This window comes from Borostomias antarcticus (assembly GCF_949987555.1).
Source record: "Borostomias antarcticus genome assembly, chromosome: 5".
Lineage (NCBI taxonomy): Eukaryota > Metazoa > Chordata > Actinopteri > Stomiiformes > Stomiidae > Borostomias > Borostomias antarcticus.
The window spans coordinates 144,643-159,783 of record NC_140238.1 but is presented as its reverse complement, the minus strand read 5'-3'; the positions used below and the strand labels follow the sequence as shown (position 1 = coordinate 159,783).

At 46.1% G+C, this 15,141-nt stretch overlaps 1 protein-coding gene across 1 annotated transcript in view; it reads left to right on the top strand.

Moving 5' to 3' along the window:
• The window catches only part of sptlc2a (serine palmitoyltransferase, long chain base subunit 2a), a gene marked incomplete at both ends in the record, with an annotated part of 61,921 nt that overhangs the window by 36,992 nt on the left and 9,788 nt on the right, over positions 1–15,141 (top strand). The window contains 2 exons of the mRNA XM_084438336.1: positions 6,473–6,651; positions 11,750–11,935. Coding sequence (XP_084294462.1) covers positions 6,473–6,651; positions 11,750–11,935 — 365 coding nt within the window. The remainder of the gene's footprint in view (positions 1–6,472; positions 6,652–11,749; positions 11,936–15,141) is intronic.

Below are 15,141 nucleotides of genomic sequence, written 5' to 3'. Positions count from 1 at the left end.
AAGAGAGAGCAAGAGAAGGGAGGAAGAGAAGGAGCAAGAGAAGGGAGGAAGAGAAGGAGCAAGAGAAGGAGCAAGAGAAGGGAGGAAGAGAAGGAGCAAGAGAAGGAGCAAGAGAAGGGAGGAAGAGAAGGAGCAAGAGAAGGGAGGAAGAGAAGGAGCAAGAGAAGGAGCAAGAGAAGGGAGGAAGAGAAGGGAGGAAGAGAAGGAGCAAGAGAAGGGAGGAAGAGAAGGAGCAAGAGAAGGGAGGAAGAGAAGGAGCAAGAGAAGGGAGGAAGAGAAGGGAGCAAGAGAAGGAGCAAGAGAAGGGAGGAAGAGAAGGAGCAAGAGAAGGAGCAAGAGAAGGGAGGAAGAGAAGGGAGCAAGAGAATGAGCAAGAGAAGGGAGGAAGAGAAGGGAGCAAGAGAAGGGAGGAAGAGAAGGAGCAAGAGAAGGGAGGAAGAGAAGGGAGCAAGAGAAGGAGCAAGAGAAGGGAGGAAGAGAAGGAGCAAGAGAAGGGAGGAAGAGAAGGAGCAAGAGAAGGAGCAAGAGAAGGGAGGAAGAGAAGGAGCAAGAGAAGGAGCAAGAGAAGGGAGGAAGAGAAGGAGCAAGAGAAGGAGCAAGAGAAGGGAGGAAGAGAAGGAGCAAGAGAAGGAGCAAGAGAAGGGAGCAAGAGAAGGGAGCAAGAGAAGGAGCAAGAGAAGGGAGGAAGAGAAGGAGCAAGAGAAGGAGCAAGAGAAGGGAGGAAGAGAAGGAGCAAGAGAAGGGAGGAAGGGAAGGAGCAAGAGAAGGAGCAAGAGAAGGGAGGAAGAGAAGGAGCAAGAGAAGGGAGGAAGAGAAGGAGCAAGAGAAGGAACAAGAGAAGGAGCAAGAGAAGGAGCAAGAGAAGGGAGGAAGAGAAGGGAGGAAGAGAAGGAGCAAGAGAAGGGAGGAAGAGAAGGGAGCAAGAGAAGGAGCAAGAGAAGGGAGGAAGAGAAGGAGCAAGAGAAGGAGCAAGAGAAGGGAGGAAGAGAAGGGAGGAAGAGAATGAGCAAGAGAAGGGAGGAAGAGAAGGGAGCAAGGGAAGGGAGGAAGAGAAGGAGCAAGAGAAGGGAGGAAGAGAAGGGGGCAAGAGAAGGAGCAAGAGAAGGGAGGAAGAGAAGGAGCAAGAGAAGGGAGGAAGAGAAGGAGCAAGAGAAGGAGCAAGAGAAGGAGCAAGAGAAGGGAGGAAGAGAAGGGAGGAAGAGAAGGAGCAAGAGAAGGAGCGAGAGAAGGAGCAAGAGAAGGAGCAAGAGAAGGGAGGAGGAGAAGGAGCAAGAGAAGGGAGCAAGAGAAGGGAGGAAGAGAAGGAGCAAGAGAAGGAGCGAGAGAGGGAGGAAGAGAAGGAGCAAGAGAAGGGAGGAGGAGAAGGAGCAAGAGAAGGAGCAAGAGAAGAAGCAAGAGAAGGGAGGAAGAGAAGGAGCAAGAGAAGGAGCAAGAGAAGGGAGGAAGAGAAGGAGCAAGAGAAGGAGCAAGAGAAGGAGCAAGAGAAGGGAGGAAGAGAAGGAGCAAGAGAAGGAGCAAGAGAAGGGAGGAAGAGAAGGAGCAAGAGAAGGGAGGAAGAGAAGGGAGCAAGAGAAGGGAGGAAGAGAAGGGAGCAAGAGAAGGGAGGAAGAGAAGGAGCAAGAGAAGGAGCAAGAGAAGGGAGGAAGAGAAGGGAGGAAGAGAAGGAGCAAGAGAAGGGAGGAAGAGAAGGGAGCAAGGGAAGGGAGGAAGAGAAGGAGCAAGAGAAGGGAGGAAGAGAAGGGGGCAAGAGAAGGAGCAAGAGAAGGGAGGAAGAGAAGGAGCAAGAGAAGGGAGGAAGAGAAGGAGCAAGAGAAGGAGCAAGAGAAGGGAGGAAGAGAAGGAGCAAGAGAAGGAGCAAGAGAAGGGAGGAAGAGAAGGAGCAAGAGAAGGAGCAAGAGAAGGGAGCAAGAGAAGGGAGCAAGAGAAGGAGCAAGAGAAGGGAGGAAGAGAAGGAGCAAGAGAAGGAGCAAGAGAAGGGAGGAAGAGAAGGAGCAAGAGAAGGAGCAAGAGAAGGGAGGAAGGGAAGGAGCAAGAGAAGGGAGGAAGAGAAGAAGCAAGAGAAGGGGGGAAGAGAAGGAGCAAGAGAAGGAACAAGAGAAGGAGCAAGAGAAGGAGCAAGAGAAGGGAGGAAGAGAAGTAGCAAGAGAAGGAACAAGAGAAGGAGCAAGAGAAGGGAGGAAGAGAAGGAGCAAGAGAAGGAGCGAGAGAGGGAGGAAGAGAAGGAGCAAGAGAAGGGAGGAGGAGAAGGAGCAAGAGAAGGAGCAAGAGAAGGGAGGAAGAGAAGGAGCAAGAGAAGGAGCGAGAGAAGGAGGAAGAGAAGGAGCAAGAGAAGGGAGGAGGAGAAGGAGCAAGAGAAGGGAGCAAGAGAAGGGAGGAAGAGAAGGAGCAAGAGAAGGGAGGAAGAGAAGGGAGGAAGAGAAGGAGCAAGAGAAGGAGCAAGAGAAGGAGCAAGAGAAGGAGCAAGAGAAGGGAGGAAGAGAAGGAGCAAGAGAAGGGAGGAAGAGAAGGAGCAAGAGAAGGGAGCAAGAGAAGGAGCAAGAGAAGGGAGGAAGAGAAGGAGCAAGAGAAGGGAGGAAGAGAAGGAGCAAGAGAAGGGAGCAAGAGAAGGAGCAAGAGAAGGGAGGAAGAGAAGGAGCAAGAGAAGGGAGCAATAGAAGGAGCAAGAGAAGGGAGGAAGAGAAGGAGCAAGAGAAGGGAGCAAGAGAAGGGAGGAAGAGAAGGAGCAAGAGAAGGAGCAAGAGAAGGGAGGAAGTAAAAAGGGAGCCTTAGCACCACCGCGGAACGCTAAACACCTATTGTTATTTTTTTCTCTCCTCTTTTCTCTCTCTTTCAGGTCTTTATCCCTTCTTTTTGTGGGTGTTCTGTTTGATTAAAAGGGAACTGCTTGGCTAAGAAAGGGAGAGAGGAGATTAAGGGGAGTGTTTTTGTAGTTCTAAGCTAAGGTGCTAGCAATAGATTTGGCTGAATAGGACATTATATAGCCTACATCTGGAATCTCCTACAACTTTCCCACCCTGCTTTCTTATTAAGACGTTGATCAACTAAACTCTCAAGCCATATGTTTCAATTATATCAACATAAGCAATTCAAACTCAATATTTTTCCCTGTAGCTCTATATCGAAGGTATAACCAACATTTTGACATAGCATTGTTGGTTAGGGGATTATAGCTACAAACAGAACAGGTAGCTTACAGCACCGAGCCTGTTTGAAACTAACACATAATTAACAATGTGGCCCCTGGACATTCTCACCCAGCCATGTACATTACTGCAACGCAAGAGATAGCTGTTCTATTCTAGGAGGCAGTGGCCTAGAATTAAAACCATCAACTGCAAAGCGCAAACACAATAATGGCAGCGATCATTTAACATGCAGTAAAACAGGGTTAGCGCTAGGGTTAGGCTAACAGTGCCTTATCTTCCTGCCACAGGAGGAAGTAGCTTTTCTTCTTATAAGCCTCAGACCAGCAAACACACCATGGCAATGAGAAGCATTCTATTAAAACAGAGCCCCAAGGGTGTGTGTGTGTGGGTGGGTGTGTGTGTATGTGTGTGTGATTGGAAGGAAAGGGTGAAGAGGTGAGCAACTTAATTTCAAAGGCAAATCTATGCATAGCAGGTTGACTGTGGGTTGGTATGCAGGGAATTAGAAATTAGAGGTCAGTTTTAAGTCCTAGACTATTGGATGCTCTGCCAATCTCAGACATGCCCAGTGCTACTCCATGTGTGTGTGTGTGTGAAAGAGGGAGAGAGAGAGAGAGAGAGAGAGAGAGAGAGAGAGAGAGAGAGAGAGAGAGAGAAAGAGAGAGAGAGAGAGCATAGTTTCCTCGATTGCCTTGTTGAGAGGGGTCAGGGAAGAATTTTTGAAGCTCACTTATCTGGCCCCCGGGTGATTACTGTTTTTTTGCTTCCCTCTGGAATATGTAGGGGTGGGTCGTATGCCCACCTCCCTTGTTCTCTGTAAAGCGCATTGTGTTGCCTCTGGGTATGAAATGCGCTATACAAATAAAGCTTTGATTGATTGATTGATTACCCATTTAGATGAGGTTATAGGGAGACAACATAAATTATACAGTGTACAGTACAGGCTACCCCACTGCATAGGCCTACATTTCTAGATAATTACAGAATGAAGCAGTATTTTTAATATTGCTTTCATAACATCACCTACAGTACCATAGACCACATCGCTATATAATACCATTTTGAAGTACCTTTTTGAAGTTAAAATCAGCTAAAATCATATCTTCAACTTTTGAAGAGCCTATAATTTCATCTTAATCCATACAGCCTATTGAAAATCCAGTGGTCTATATTTAGAGAGAATTCTGGAGCTGTGCTTCATGCCGGTCAATTAAACAAGATGTAATTACATGACTCATGACTAGCAAATGACATCATGAATCATGATTCAATAGTGGGCAGCATAGCTTCAATCAGTACTGTTGCTACAAATGTACCTATGAGAGTCAGTGGAGAGGGACCGGGTGGGTTAGGGTTAGTGAGTCAGTGGAGAGGGACCGGGTGGGTTAGGGTTAGTGAGTCAGTGGAGAGGGACCGGGTGGGTTAGGGTTAGGGTTAGGGTTAGTGAGTCAGTGGAGAGGGACCGGGTGGGTTAGGGTAAGGGTTAGTGAGTCAGTGGAGAGGGACCGGGTGGGTTAGGGTTAGGGTTAGTGAGTCAGTGGAGAGGGACCGGGTGGGTTAGGGTTAGGGTTAGTGAGTCAGTGGAGAGGGACCGGGTGGGTTAGGGTTAGGGTTAGTGAGTCAGTGGAGAGGGACCGGGTGGGTTAGGGTTAGGGTTAGTGAGTCAGTGGAGAGGGACCGGGTGGGTTAGGGTTAGGGTTAGGGTTAGTGAGTCAGTGGAGAGGGACCGGGTGGGTTAGGGTTAGGGTTAGTGAGTCAGTGGAGAGGGACCGGGTGGGTTAGGGTTAGGGTTAGGGTTAGTGAGTCAGTGGAGAGGGACCGGGTGGGTTAGGGTTAGTGAGTCAGTGGAGAGGGACCGGGTGGGTTAGGGTTAGGGTTAGGGTTAGTGAGTCAGTGGAGAGGGACCTGGTGGGTTAGGGTTAGTGAGTCAGTGGAGAGGGACCGGGTGGGTTAGGGTTAGGGTTAGTGAGTCAGTGGAGAGGGACCGGGTGGGTTAGGGTTAGGGTTAGTGAGTCAGTGGAGAGGGACCGGGTGGGTTAGGGTTAGGGTTAGGGTTAGTGAGTCAGTGGAGAGGGACCGGGTGGCTGAGTTTCTCATGACCACACATTTCTATTGATACATGACAACTGCTTTAGGCTGGTTTCACTAGTTGGTATAAAAGTCTGTTTCAACAGCCAGTCAGAATTCCCTCTGCAAAAAACAAAACAAAAACAAAACAACAGCATGCAAGAGATTTAGCTTCCGTCTAAAATCCCACAAGTTCATGCGTGATCGTCTACATGAAATGCAGGCGCGATTTCAGGGGTGATCCCCAACAGAACGCTGCAAAACCTTTATTGGAACGGAAACGGCGGTGGTGCGTTGGAACGTCCTGTTGATTGGACAACACCACCAAGCGTATCATTCAACCCAGAAACCATAGCAAAACGGTGCACACCGTTTTCAGATTGAACTCACCCCAGGTGTTTTAAATGACACAGACACAGATCTATAGGGGGCCCCTCTGCCATGCACAGTCTAGCTATATATTCACAGAAAAAACACAAATTAAAAGATTAGTTGATAATGGCTTCACATTGTTTTTCCCCTCATAGGAAAACTAGATGAATCTAGTAGAGGGAGGGGTCCCTGTATGGGTTTGGAATGGGCCCTGCGGTCATGTCATAATGGGCCCTGCGGTCATGTCATAGTGGGATAACAGGTCATGTCATAGTGGGATAGCAGGTCATGTCATAGGGGGATAACAGGTCATGTCATAGTGGGATAACAGGTCATGTCATAGGGGGATAACAGGTCATGTCATAGTGGGATAACAGGTCATGTCATAGGGGGATAACAGGTCATGTCATAGTGGGATAACAGGTCATGTCATAGTGGGATAACAGGTTACAGGTTATGGAATGCATGTACAGTAGTAGACGACAGTAGCTCATTGTGAAATTATGTAAACAATAACACTGAGTTTTAACAAAACAGCATGCACGTGTGTTTTAAAGGACGCGTTGAAAAAGAAAATACCTCTTGCGTATTAGTTTGAAATAAAAGGCTAGATTTCATGCATCATATTGCAAGTTTAAATCGAGGGCGACACCTCTGTTTATTGGTGGGAGCAGGTGAGTGAGAAACGCAAACATTCATCAGGTTACTTCAGTTCAAAGCCACAGAGAGAGCCACACCCTTTTCAAATCTGAAGGCTCTTAAACCCCGCCCATTCCTTCAGGCAGCAATATCATTGGCTGTCACTGGTTGCTATGGGCGTTTATTTCCGGTATTGCAGCGGCTGGAATTTCAGGTTCCTCGTTGTGGGTTCTGGGTGGGTTCTCCAGCGCGAGCACCCTGTCCCAGCAGCGCGAGCATGACGGAGAGCTCAGGGAACCAGCTCGCGAGCGGAGAGGCGGGTTCCCCCGGGAGGAACCGAGTCAAACCGGGGAGAAACGGGTTCGTGAGGAACCATCAGCAACACCGGCATCCGCAGCAGAAGCACTGCTTCTATCCCGAGGACACGGTGAGGCCCGGGACGGGAGGATGGGGACATAGGGATTCATATATATATATATAACCCTAACCCTAACCCTATATTATATATATATTCATAGAGGCTCCGGGAACTGCGCCGCACGGCGAGGAAGACTCTGTCGGGAATAATCGTCCATTTCCGCCTGATATGTTCATGTTGTCCGCTAGGACCCTAGTCTGCTAGGGTTAGGGTTAGGACCGCTAGGACCCTAGTCTGATAGGGTTAGGGTTAGGGTTAGGGTTAGGACCGCTAGGACCCTAGTCTGATAGGGTTAGGGTTAGGACCGCTAGGACCCTAGTCTGATAGGGTTAGGGTTAGGGTTAGGACCGCTAGGACCCTAGTCTGATAGGGTTAGGGTTAGGACCGCTAGGACCCTAGTCTGCTGCAGCTGAGGTTTTCATTATGCATCGCATTGCATTGGCTTTAAAGTCAGGGCAGCCCGGTAGCATGATAGTGACAGATGACCGACAGATCCAGAGAGTTTGACAGCTTCATGCTGGCCTGGGTTAGGGTTAGGGTTAGGGTTCAGCTTCCTGCTGGCCTGGGTTAGGGTTAGGGTTAGGGTTCAGCGTCCTGCTGGCCTGGGTTAGGGTTAGGGTTAGGGGTTAGGGTTCACACGTGACAGCATCCCACACCTGTAATTTCCTCGAGCTACTGTGTAAACTCCATCCACATGTAGCATGTCAGCAGTTCATACATAGGCGATGTTTATGGTTGCTATATCACAATGTCATGTGATGACAGTCCCTGGGAATGCCTGTTGTAAAAAAAGGACCAAGAACAAACATACTGGACCCTGCATGTCTTTGCAAGACCAGTTGTTTAGATTAGGCTGTTTACATCCATAACCTTCAGAATGATGAAGTGATTCCTTATCTTGTATTGTTGACTCAGCCTCTTGTAATTGCTAGGCTAATCGCTACAGTTGTAGAAGTGACTCATTATCAATTGAAATATAAGTGGTTATGGCTTACACTTCTGTATCAACTGCAATAATGCGTGCTAAGGATGTTTAGTCATGTTAAAAAGCAGGTACAAGTGGAAAATTTCACTGCTTCAGTGCACCTGTTCTGCTCTACCTGTCCAAGGAGAAAACACACAGGTACAAAACCCTGCTTTCTTGGGACATACTAATGACATTTCCACCCCTGGGTTTGCAATGTTCCGTAATTTAATTAAACCTCTGTGTATAAGATTAGGCTAGAACATCTCCTATTAGTCAACACAACGGCGCGGTGTTATTGATGGTGGGCTGTACCGTTATGCTATCTGGAGCATCCAATCAAATTGTCTTATTTGTGGAGTAAAGCAGGTCTACCTTGACCACATTCAGCCCTCAGATTTCAAAGATTAGGAAGAAAGAAAATGTCTAGAAGTCTAATTTTATTACAAGGAGGTGTATACCCAATGGTCACACACACACACACACACACACACACACACACACACACACACACACACACACACACACACACACACACACACACATTCTTTTCACGGATGTGCTATCCCCTTATTATTATTATTATTACATTACATTACAGTCATTTAGCAGACGCTTTTATCCAAAGCGACTAATAATAATTGCATTTAACGTAGGAAGAGCCAATGTACTACTACTTGCCAGAACTCACAAGTGCATCTTCCTTCTAAAACAAGTGACTTAGAGCATAATCTAGTGCTGAAGGCAAAGTGCAAGAATCGCAATCTAAAGTACAGTGCAATATAATATAATACAATAAGTGCTTAGGTGGGAGGATTGTTGTAGTACTTCTTGAAGAGATGAGTTTTGAGCCTGCGACGAAAGATGGGCAGCGACTCTGGCGGTGCGAGGCCCTATTGAAATTGTAAGGATTATTATTCTACCTTCTCCTACCTTCTACCTTCTTCTCCCAAAAGAAATGCCTTTTTGGCAGCCTAAACATCGATGAAAACGCATGAAACTTTGCAGATACATCAGTCCCGGTGAAAAATGTTATGATTCATGGGTGACGGAAATGGGTGTGGCAAAACGGCTCGATTGCCCCCTGGAAAATTTTAAATGGCGAGCCCCACCTTTCAGTTTGATGTAGGCGAACGAAATTCGGTGGGCATATGTAGTTTGAGACACACTAAAATGTCTCTTGGAGCTATACCCAACATCCAACAGGAAGTCAGCCATTTTGCTCTTAATGTGCCATTTTATCCTTGTTTTTAGCATTTCCATGCCTCGTACTTTAACAAACTCCTCCTACAGATTTCATCCGATCAACTTCATATTCGGTCAGCTTCATCTGAAGACTTTTGTGATCAAAAGTTATCCAGAAAATTGAGTTTTCACCGAACACCCTTGCCGTGGCGCCCCGCCAAATTTTGACATTTCGCCATAAAACAGGAAGTCCTCATAACTCCTACATACATTATCCGATTTGCACCTAATTGCTCATGCTTCTTGAAGGTCGCATCCTGAACACATCTATGCGTCGGTATTGAGTCACACTTACAGCGCCACCTACTGGTGAAATAGGAAGTACTCATAACTCCTACATATGTTATCCGATTTACTCCAAATTGCTCATGCTTGATGGTCGCATCTTGAACACATCTGTAAGTCAGTATTGCGTCATACCTACAGCGCCACCTACTGGTGAAACGAAGTCGTCATAACTCCTACATACGTTCTCATTTACTCCAAATTGCTCAGGGTTGATAAAGGTCGCGTCCTGAACATATCTGTGCGTCAGCATTGAGTCATACTTATAGCGCCACCTACTGCTTACAGGAAGTCCTCATAACTCCTACATAGGCTAGATTATCCAATTAACACCAAATTGCTCACGCTTCATGAAGGTCGTGTCCTGAACACATCTGTGCGTCAGCATTGAGTCATACTTATAGCGCCACCTACAGGTCAAGCAGGAAGTCATCATAACTCCTAAATACTGTACATAGTCCGATTTACACAACATTTCTCACGCTTCATCAAGGTACCGTCCTGAACACAACTATGCGTCAGTATTGAGGCTCACTTAGAGCGCTACCTACTGGTGACAGGAAGTTTCTCTCAGTACTGGACACCGAAATAGCACCCCGACATGCGTGGGGTGCGAGCCCTAGTTATTATTATTAGTAAATAGTAGTATTTGGGTGTGGTTCCACTGTTTTTAGCCATTGTTTCTTTCACTTCATTTGTGTGAATAAATCAACCAAATTAACCAAACTAACTAACAAAATATGCTCCTGTTGTAGGTGTGAATGAAAATACCTCAGACCTTGGGTGATAGAATCCACTGTGGCAAGCTGGCCTGTAATTGACTCTTGGTTGAGCTGATTGTGCAGAAGTTCACGTGGGTGACATTGAAGCTAGACTCTGAGGTATTTCAGAAAGGGGCATGACTAGTCACATGTGGCTGCAAAGCGCCACAGGCTTTGAGCAAGACTCGCATGATGTGAAGGCATTAAGGCAAAGATTAAAAGGTCAGTGTAGTGAGTGTGTTAAGCCTATGCCTGAACATGTAGGCTAGACCTTAGCAATGTGCCTCAGTCCAACTTGTGGTATTACTAATAAGACTACTAGCCTATACCAACAATAGGCAATATTAGCTTAGACCTACATCGGCTACAGGCTAATCTTTTGGATAGATCGAGGTTAAAGACAGACCTAGGTCTAGGTTTTGTTTGAAAACCAGAATGAGTATGGTATATGGTATGGCATATGGTAGCCTGCCTGTTTTAATTTGCCTTTTATTTCTGTCACCAGATTATATGCAGAGTTTTATGGTCTTGGCAGCATATTAGATTCAGGATATGGCTTTGGGCTTGTGTTTGATTGCAACCTATTTCAAACCAAAGCTTTCAAGCCAAGCCCTCAAAGCTGACAATACTTCCTTAATACCTAAGTGTACCGAACTTGTGAGTATCAAAATGACTTTCTTATTAGTCGTAGGCTATATCTTTTACAATTAGGAACAACATATTTTGAATATTTGTTGATTCGGCACCAGACACAGGAGGATTAAAGGGAGACTGAGGACGTGCTGAGAAACCAGGGACCATGGAAGTGGCCCAGGCCAACCCTAAACCTAACCCAACCATGAGAGCAGGGTTAACCCTAACCCTAACCCAACCATGAGAGCAGGGTTAACCCTATGGTCAACCCTAAACCTAACCCAACCATGAGAGCAGGGCTAACCCTAACCCTAACCCTAACCCAACCATGAGAGCAGGGTTAACCCTAGGGTCAACCCTAACCCTAACCCTAACCCAACCATGAGAGCAGGGTTAACCCTAACCCAACCATGAGAGCAGGGTTAACCCTAACCCTAACCCTAACCCAACCATGAGAGCAGGGTTAACCCTATGGTCAACCCTAAACCTAACCCAACCATGAGAGCAGGGCTAACCCTAACCCTAACCCTAACCCAACCATGAGAGCAGGGTTAACCCTAACCCAACCATGAGAGCAGGGCTAACCCTAACCCTAACCCTAACCCAACCATGAGAGCAGGGTTAACCCTAACCCAACCATGAGAGCAGGGTTAACCCTAACCCTAACCCAACCATGAGAGCAGGGTTAACCCTAACCCTAACCCCCAACCATGAGAGCAGGGTTAACCCTAGGGTTAACCCTAACCCCCCACCATGAGAGCAGGGTTAACCCTAGGGTTAACCCTAACCCTAACCCCCAACCATGAGAGCAGGGTTAACCCTAGGGTTAACCCTAACCCCTCACCATGAGAGCAGGGTTAACCCTAACCCTAACCCAACCATGAGAGCAGGGTTAACCCTAACCCTAACCCTAACCCAACCATGAGAGCAGGGTTAACCCTAGGGTCAACCCTAACCCTAACCCACAACCATGAGAGCAGGGTTAACCCTAGGGTCAACCCTAACCCCTCACCATGAGAGCAGGGTTAACCCTAGGGTTAACCCTAACCCCCAACCATGAGAGCAGCTCCCTATACAGGCTTGGACCTTTTATACTTCCCATGGAATCTACACTCATGACAACGTTTCAACCAATCCTAATTTGTGTTGGTTTTGTAATGTTGATTGGACAATTCGCTTTTGGTTTGTTTACATCTCCCTCAATCCTGTGTGTCCTCAGGTCCAGCACACAGCCTGCAATGGCGCCTTTACGATCAACGAGTCATTCGAGGAGACGCCAATGTTGGTGGCGGTACTTACCTACATGGGCTACGGTATCCTCACCATCTTCGGCTACCTGCGAGACTTCATGAGGAACTGGAAGATCGAGAGATGTCACATCGCCAGGGAGAGGGAGGAACAGAAGGTAAGGCAGCGCCAACCTGTACTGAGTACTGTCCCCAGAGTTAGACAACACTTTAAAAGGACCGTTGGCTTTGAAGGACACAGGCTTTCAAGTCCCCGGTCAAGGTTGCCAAACATACAGTAGATTAACTCTTCCTTTAAAGCTACATGAGATAACTCAGCACTTTGGCAGCCCCCACTTTTCACCGTGCTATATCGCCCTGGTAACTTATGCTGCCGAGCTAACCTGCTCCGGGGCAGGTTAAGTTCCAGATTATGGATCAAAACGTATGAAGCACTGCCCGCTGACCGATCAATTCACTTGGAAAAAGGCATATGGACGTTAAGATTCTATATGGAACTTCAGTGTGCGAAATTAAACAATAATCTGCTGTGCGCGAACAACGAGAGGTTCTTAAGGAGACTTTTTACAAACCGACAAAATCCTCTTTGGCTTTCCCCGATATCATGAAAAATTGCAGAATGACAGCTGCTTGTGCTTGAGCCATATTTTGCCTTGTGTATTTACAGTCGTAGACTGTAGGCTATGCACTGGCTTGCGTTTTATTAGTCTACCTGCAGTTTCGTGTAGGCTGTGGGTGATGTGGAGAACCATTTTTTATTCAATTGTCAAGTCTTTAAAGGAGTAGTAAAGGGAAAAATCATGTTTAGCCCTGTTTTAAGGTTACTTATGATCATATACAATGGTTCAGATCAAAACTTTGACAAAACTAGCACTTTTGAGAAAGTCTGATAATTGCTCTACCACCGTTTTGGCCATACAATGGATGTGGGTGGGCACCTTGAAAAATCATTCAAAAAACATATTAAACTCTCAAAATTCATACTTTGCGGCGAATTTGATGTCAGAACACCAACGACACCAATTACCCCCTCGGTGAGCTTCTTGTCTTTGAAATCGAGAGTTTAACATGTTTTTGAATGATTTTTCAAGGTGCCCACCCACATCCATTGTATGACCTAAACGGTGGTAGAGCAATTATCAGACTTTATCAAAAGTGCTAGTTTTGTCAACGTTTTGATTGGAACCATTGTATATGATCATAAGTAACCTTAACCCCGGGCTCACACGCTTGCGTTTGATGCGTCAACATTGACGGATGCCATTCACTTTCAATGGCTGCAGCCGAATGGCATTCTGGTTCCGTTGTTGTCCTGGTGCGTTGCCTGCGTTGCTAGCGTCGAAAGTTGAAAAATATTCAACTTTCAGATGCGTTGCCGGAGCTGCCGACCAATCAGATGTCTTGACGGAGAAAGACGTCATCGCAAGGCGGGATTTTCACATTTTTCGATACCAAGATGGAGGACAATCGCTGTTTGTTTTCAGGATAGGATGTACCCAATACCTGCGGGCACCACGTTCACGTTGCCTCAACCACAATGCATAAACGATCGCCACACGTTCGACCAGATTAGCATCCATGACAGCACTAAACGAAAAGCCGGGTGGGTTTTCAAAATAGTGCGCGCTAGCAGGTTCGGAGAATATACTGGCTGTTGCGAGTGCAGTTTTGGACAATGTGATTGGTTGTTGTTGCGTGCGGCAGACACGCCTTCCGCCATACGTTGACGGACACGCACCAAACGCAAGCGTGTGAGCCCGGGGTAAAACAGGGCTAAACATTATTTTCCCCTTTACTACTCCTTAAAGGACACAGCACGATGAGACAGGAAAATCCACTATAATTAAGATCAGTGATGGAATAGTGGCATTAGAATGTGTCAGTAGCCACCACATTTGGGCTTCTATGGCCAAATTATTTTTTTTCACATTTCGTTTAATTTCAAATGAGCTATTGATGTGTCATCACTAATGAACAGTGAGTAGAGTAGACACCTTGTTCCCAACACAAGAGGGAGAGATGGGGAGAGGCACAGGCAAGTGGCGGTAGATGTTTACAAACATCACTACATTTGTATTTAAAGGTGGGGTAGGTAGTTTGACGTCAAGGCCTCCCTCCGATTGGTCATCCTTTTCAAAAGAACTCGCCCCTACCTCCTGTCAATCATGATGTAGTCCCCTCCAAACATTAATGGTAGGTGTGGCGAGATAGAGACCCTGATCAATACATTCGGCGCGGTGCATTCTTTGAATCCAAAATACAGAGGCAGCGGTAAACACAGAGATCCAAGTTTATTGTCAGAGCACTTCTGTTACTGTTAGCTGAAAGGATATTATGCCAATTTTACCAAATAAAGCCAAAAGCAAACTACCTATCCCACCTTTAACAGCTTTGGGGTGAATTCTTAATGTAATATTTGTAATAATGCACCAGGTTGGAGTTCCAGTACATTGATACATTGGTTGGATTGCTTGACAGCTGCATTTTAAACTCACAACATTATAGACTATGCTACAGGCCAAGAAAAATATACCCTTGATTGCTGTAGCTCAAACTTGTAAATCACCTGTTTGATATGCTCTTTAATAGTGGTGTGATATGCGTTTCCAATTTCGTGTGTAATCGCAGATCATTTTCCCCATTCAAAAAACGTAGCCATGGACCTCTGCGCTAGTGTGATCCAGGCCTGAGGGTCAGACTAGTGGAGCAGAGCAGACACTTTCAGCTTATAATTGCAGCATCCCAAGCTTATTATTTTACAAAGTAGAGTTTTTTTTTAATTTAATGAATAAAATAATAAAATTTAAATATATATGTAATTTATTTAGCTTAAACAGTTCACATTCCTGCTCCGCCTCAGCAGACAGCAAACACTGAGATCTGTAGGCTACACCTGACATTGTATTATTCCATTAGCCTACTTTTCCTGATGTTTTAGGTTTGTGCCGTGGTATCGTTTCAGTATCGGTACCGAGATATTTTTTAGCAGGTATCGTATTGAAGTTGTGATTTTGGTATTGTGATAACACTAGATGTAACAGTGTAGTGTTTTAAGGTATAGCAGGGTATGAAACAACCCTGGTTCTGAACCTTCAGTCTTTCCCTGTAATACTGTGCCCACGGAATGTTGCGCAATGCACATGCCATTTGCAACAGAGGACGTTGTAATTTAATATATATTATTAAACTGGACTAGATGACAAGATTGTGTATTTTCTGTCTTTATGCAAAATAAACTGTCCGATGTTGCACTGCAGGATGCTAGAACATAACGTCTCGCGCACACACTTCATAACGTCACACACGCACACTTCATAACGTCACACACACATTTCAGTTCAATAAAACAAATTTTCTTCAACGT